Source organism: Nicotiana attenuata, chromosome 6, assembly GCF_001879085.1.
Source record: "Nicotiana attenuata strain UT chromosome 6, NIATTr2, whole genome shotgun sequence".
NCBI lineage: Eukaryota > Viridiplantae > Streptophyta > Magnoliopsida > Solanales > Solanaceae > Nicotiana > Nicotiana attenuata.
In genome coordinates, this window is record NC_031994.1 from 71,280,856 (window position 1) to 71,285,777 (window position 4,922).

General features: G+C 34.3%; 1 protein-coding gene across 1 annotated transcript; it reads right to left on the minus strand.

Moving 5' to 3' along the window:
- On the minus strand, positions 1,074-4,114 carry LOC109227175 (myb family transcription factor PHL5-like). Its single transcript, XM_019392230.1, has 7 exons — positions 3,033-4,114; positions 2,717-2,900; positions 2,557-2,633; positions 2,410-2,449; positions 1,710-1,764; positions 1,556-1,625; positions 1,074-1,470 (listed from the first exon to the last, which is right to left on the minus strand). Exons 1-7 carry the CDS (start codon positions 3,618-3,620, stop codon positions 1,267-1,269), a joined length of 1,218 nt encoding a protein of 405 aa, XP_019247775.1. The 5' UTR covers positions 3,621-4,114; the 3' UTR covers positions 1,074-1,266.

Here is a 4,922-nt window from a genome sequence, read left to right on the forward strand (position 1 = left end):
GTCTTCTTGGTGATAGTAAACTGCTGTAGCTAAACCTTAGTTCTCTGTGGGATTCGACTCCGGACTTGTAAACCGGATTATATTTGCAACGACCGCATTGTCCTTTTTATAAGGCATAGTTGGGCGTAATCAGTAATAATCGATTAAAATACGTAATTATAGCCTATCATGAGTACGCAGACCTTACTCCTACCCCGATATCAGATTTTTCTTTTATGCACACAAGAGAATGGATACCTACATTCAACTTGAAGTTTATGGACTTTGTACTATCGTTTAAATCTTCCGGAAGTTCTCAATTAGATGGACATGTAGATTTGTTTTCCTGCTGAAACAAGTTAAAAAGGCTCAATTCTTGATTTGTCTGCAGGAAACAAGCAATTTCAAAAACCCGATACATGATTTCTAAGCCATATTCTTCTATGAGAAAGTTAAACTTAACTTCTCCCTCAAGCCAAATTCTTTGGGACTTGAGCAATATTTCGTGTTGAAACAAACAAGTGTTTTGACAGAAATATTTACCTTGTGCTGGATCTGAGTTGCACTTGTTATTCAAGTCTATCAGCTTCGATCGGTTCGATTTGGTGTTGTCTCTCGATGATCAATGAATCACAATTTAAAAGAAATGGACTCTTTAACTGTTAAACATTCGGAAAGGTAAAGGCCAGCTATCTATAATTAACAAATTGATAAAGAATATCCTGACATTCTGGATCCTCCATAGGATACAATATAATTAATTAAAAGAAATATGAATACAAACTGTTTCCCAAGACCGATACCAGCTGGTTTTTTATCTAAACTTCCTTGTCAAATGTTTAAAGATGCTAGATAGAAGAGCATAACAACTCAAGAAACAACAAAAGAGAGTTCTGAGCCATGCGCTTAGTGCACCGGGCTGCCTTTTTTTTTTTTTTTTTTAAATTTATAAATGGTGATTAAATTGTAAAATTAGTTCTTGCACCTTGCTTTCTCTTGGTACTGTTTGAGAACGTAACAAATCCAGAATCACAGTATCTTCTGATAGAGGGAAATTGCAGAAAAACAAAGCGAACACTTTACGAGTTGTGAAGTATATCAAACTCATATGTCACATGAACACAAGAGAAACAAATACCTACATTCAGCATGATGTTTATAGACATTGTACTATAGTTTACATTTTTTGGAAAGTCTTTTTTTCTACCAGAAAAAGCTAAACTCAACTTTTCCCTCTAACACTAAATGCAAAAATGAAAAACTTCTAATTGATGGCCTCCTTAACACTTAACTTATTTTAGATGGGAAGCGAATATTATCGGCAACCAAAACTTCCATATCATCATACAGGTTAGATGGATCATGTTCAGGAGTTGAAATGGTTGAATTTTGAGTGTCCAATAGACTTCTTGTTGTTCTTTGTTGTTGATCAAATATCATCTTTAGCTGTTTTCCTTGTTCTTCAATCCTCAACTGTAACTTTCGCTGAATCTAGTTTAATAGAAGATGTCCTGATTCAGTTCTTTTGGCTCTAGAAAAGTATCATGACTCAAAGGTGTAATAAAAACTAAAGTACCTCTAGTTGCTCGTGAAGACGCCTCTGGACTTCGAGTTGCATTTGCAGTGCTTCCTTGATTTGCATTCCCCTGCAACAAATGTTTTGATCAGATTTAGTTTCTAGCTAAGTTTATCAGGAAAATTAAATGAGATAGTAGCGATGAAAAATATACGTTTTGCTGTCGATCTGTGACACATTATTCGGGCAGTTTCTCTTCTCAGATTTTCCTGCAACATAGAAGGAGAAAACTCTGATCAGTCTGCATATAATTGAGCATGCCAAAAGAGAGATGCAAACTTCAAGCTAACATTGATAAAATTTCCATTTTTCAATATAGATTTTCTGATCACACTAAAATGAATTTTAAGAAAAAGAAGTCCATCTTAGTATCCTTTTTTTACAAGTTTGATCCACTTATTCCAACAATTACAGAAAAGAATACTTTTAAAATTAGTGCAGAAAATGCTTTTATGTTGTTTCCTTATTATATACCTTCTCACTGTAAGATTAGTATATTGAAAATTCTCTACTTTCCCTTTACTATTCTTCTTTTTAAATATGCATAAGCCATAAATGTGATTCCTAACCATTATAAGCCATAATTGTGACCAAGAGGTCACGGGTTCGAGCCGTGAAAACAGTCTCTTGCAAAAATGCAGAGTAAGACTGCGAACAATAGAGCCTTATAGTCCGGCCCTTCTCCGGACGCCGCGCATAGCGAGAGCTTAGTGTACCGGGCTGCCCTTTATAAAGCCCTGATCCCTTGGATATGTCTAAAATCAAGAAAATGTCTAGAGAAAAACCAAGATGTCTAAAATCAAGAAAATATATTTTCTCAACCATGAAAACTTAAAAAAGTCAAATAGACATACCATCTGTAGGTTCAGGGATGTACTTTGCATTTCGATATTTCTGCAAACAAAATAGATATGACAACAGAAAATATTCCCTCAAAACTCAATACAACACTACTGAAAACACAACCAAATGGAAGTTCTTTCATATGTATAAATATATACCTGCAAATGGCTTTTGACATGGAAAATAGTCAAGCCATCTGACTCCATCAGCTTTAGTATTGCCTTTGGTGTTGCCTCTGATAAGATGAATGAATCAAATTCTTAGCTAAAATGGTCAGGATCAAACTGAAAATAGAAAGTCCTCTTTGAAATTACTTACTGTCAGCGCCTCCTAGGCGGTTTACACACTCAACAAATCGATCGTGGAGATCTTGAGTCCATCTGATTCTTGTTTTGTTGCACACAGATCCTCCAGAACATGCAGAATTATTAGAATTAGCCGAAGGAAATCCTGATTCTTGCCTCATATAGTCCAAGTGACTACCACATAAATTATGAGGGAGCTGTAAAAACATAGCGAAAAAACTCAAAATGGTGTCAATTTTAAGTCTTTTAAGCAGCAGTAGCTTCTTCATATGAAGCAAAGAACCAAAAAACACTACAACAAGAAGCTGCTACATGTTTTAAGTACTAACACTGAAATCTTGATTTCCATCAAAAGGCGTGTCGAATTCACCAAGCAATTTTCTCTTAAGATGCAATATTCTCTCTTTTTCTGTTAGACTGCTGAACGGACTTCTATAAGGTACTTGATGATCAGGACTAAAGGGTTGACTGGTCGAGAACTGTGATCTGATAAATGGCGGCAGGGAAATCTTGGGATGAAAATCTTCTGCTGGTGAATCAGGCAAGAAACCATATGATGGTATTTGAAAATCATAATTCTTGGACAATTGAGAACAATTATCTTGTTGATCATCATACTGTGTTAATCCCAGGTAACGTTCCGTGGCAAAGAAGGCTGAAGATGGCGAACCAATACGACCGATGATAGTACTATTCGACGATGAATTAGCACTAGGAAAAAACTGCTGCTGCTGCTGCTGTTGGCATACATCTTCTGCAGAAGTTGCTGGTGGAAGACTAAATCCCATGTATGATGAAGACTGTTTTTGTGCATGTAAAGCCTGAACCGGCATTCTGGCGAATTCTAAAGTATAATCACTGGGATATGCTGAGTTTTTTGGCACTCTTTCTTGAGTACCAATCCTTTGGATACTCATATCCTAAACTATTCAGAGAAGCTACAACTTTATTTCTAGGAAAAGTGGACTTGTTCTATCTGTTGAGTTTTGCACACTAAGTTACAGCAACAAACAGTATTTGAAATTGAAAATTTCTTGTACTGATGAATTCCTCGAGACTCTGAGCTGTGACAAAAATTAAATAAAAAGAACTCGCGGCACAAAGAAAGCAAGGATCAAGAATCAGATAGAAATGGAAATGCAACACTGTTTAAATATTACAAGGACTGAGAAGACTTATAAACAAGATATAGAAATATGAATATGTCATAACAACTTAAAAAAATTTCTATTTTTTAAAATTTATTCTTTCATATGGTTAAGGGATGAAGAATCGTTTTGACAAAACCAAAGCCAACACATTTACTATTAGAATAAAACAAATGTCTCCTAGGTGAAAGATTTACTATAACTGGATTTTGTCTCTTATATTAGGTTTTAGAGCAACTCCACCTGTCTTAATGAAAAAGAGAAAAAGATACAGAATATAAGTAAAAAAAAGAGAGGAATATATTGCATATCAAACAATGATTCTTTAAAGTTCCTCTTCACATTAAGCTGATAAAAGGAGAATATAGTCTATGGGGGCATCTCTACACTTTAACATTTCTTGTTGAATACTGGCATATATTCACTGAGCTATCATGCCTAATTATTCTTATTATGGATGAGGATTGATAATTTGAAATCCTATTAGTCAGCACATACTGACACTAGGAGTAGATTTTCCATTACAAATTGCATCAAGCAAAGTTGATTTTAACCACAAAGACGAATTTAGGGTAGATTTAGTAGGTTCATCTTAACTCGTTACTTTCAGGTTGAACAATATATACATATACATGTACAAGTAAGCAATTAAAATGATACACATATTAATACCACACTCATTTTGTACCCTCTAATTTTAGATCATGGATTTGCCTCTGCTTACAATAGAGATCAACAAAAACATTTTCTATGTGAGAATTGGCTAAGAATTGAACATTCAGGATAGACTTCGAGCTAAATCAAATAATCATGAAGTAATTAAGACCAAGAATATAATTGTTACATTAGAAATATTAATTGACAATGACATAATGAGCTTTCAGAGCTATTAAATAGGTTATAATCACATTGTTTTTCTAATAGCTTAAAGAGGTAGTTGTAGGCTATTTATTTTACCAATTTTAAGCAGGGTTTTCCATTTTGTGCTTTGTTCCTATTCTGCCGTTCATTTAATTTAAATAATATCCAAGTGGAAATATCAAATAGATACATATATAACTACTACCTTAA

Excerpts from the sequence above, each read along its gene's own strand:
- LOC109227175 (XM_019392230.1), bottom strand. The coding sequence starts at position 3,620 with ATGAGTATCCAAAGGATTGGTACTCAAGAAAGAGTGCCAAAAAACTCA. Across the intron at positions 2,901-3,032 it reads ATGGAAATCAAGATTTCAGT|CTCCCTCATAATTTATGTGG; the intron begins GTTAGTACTTAA and ends ATGTTTTTACAG. Across the intron at positions 1,471-1,555 it reads GTCTTCACGAGCAACTAGAG|ATTCAGCGAAAGTTACAGTT; the intron begins GTACTTTAGTTT and ends CTATTAAACTAG.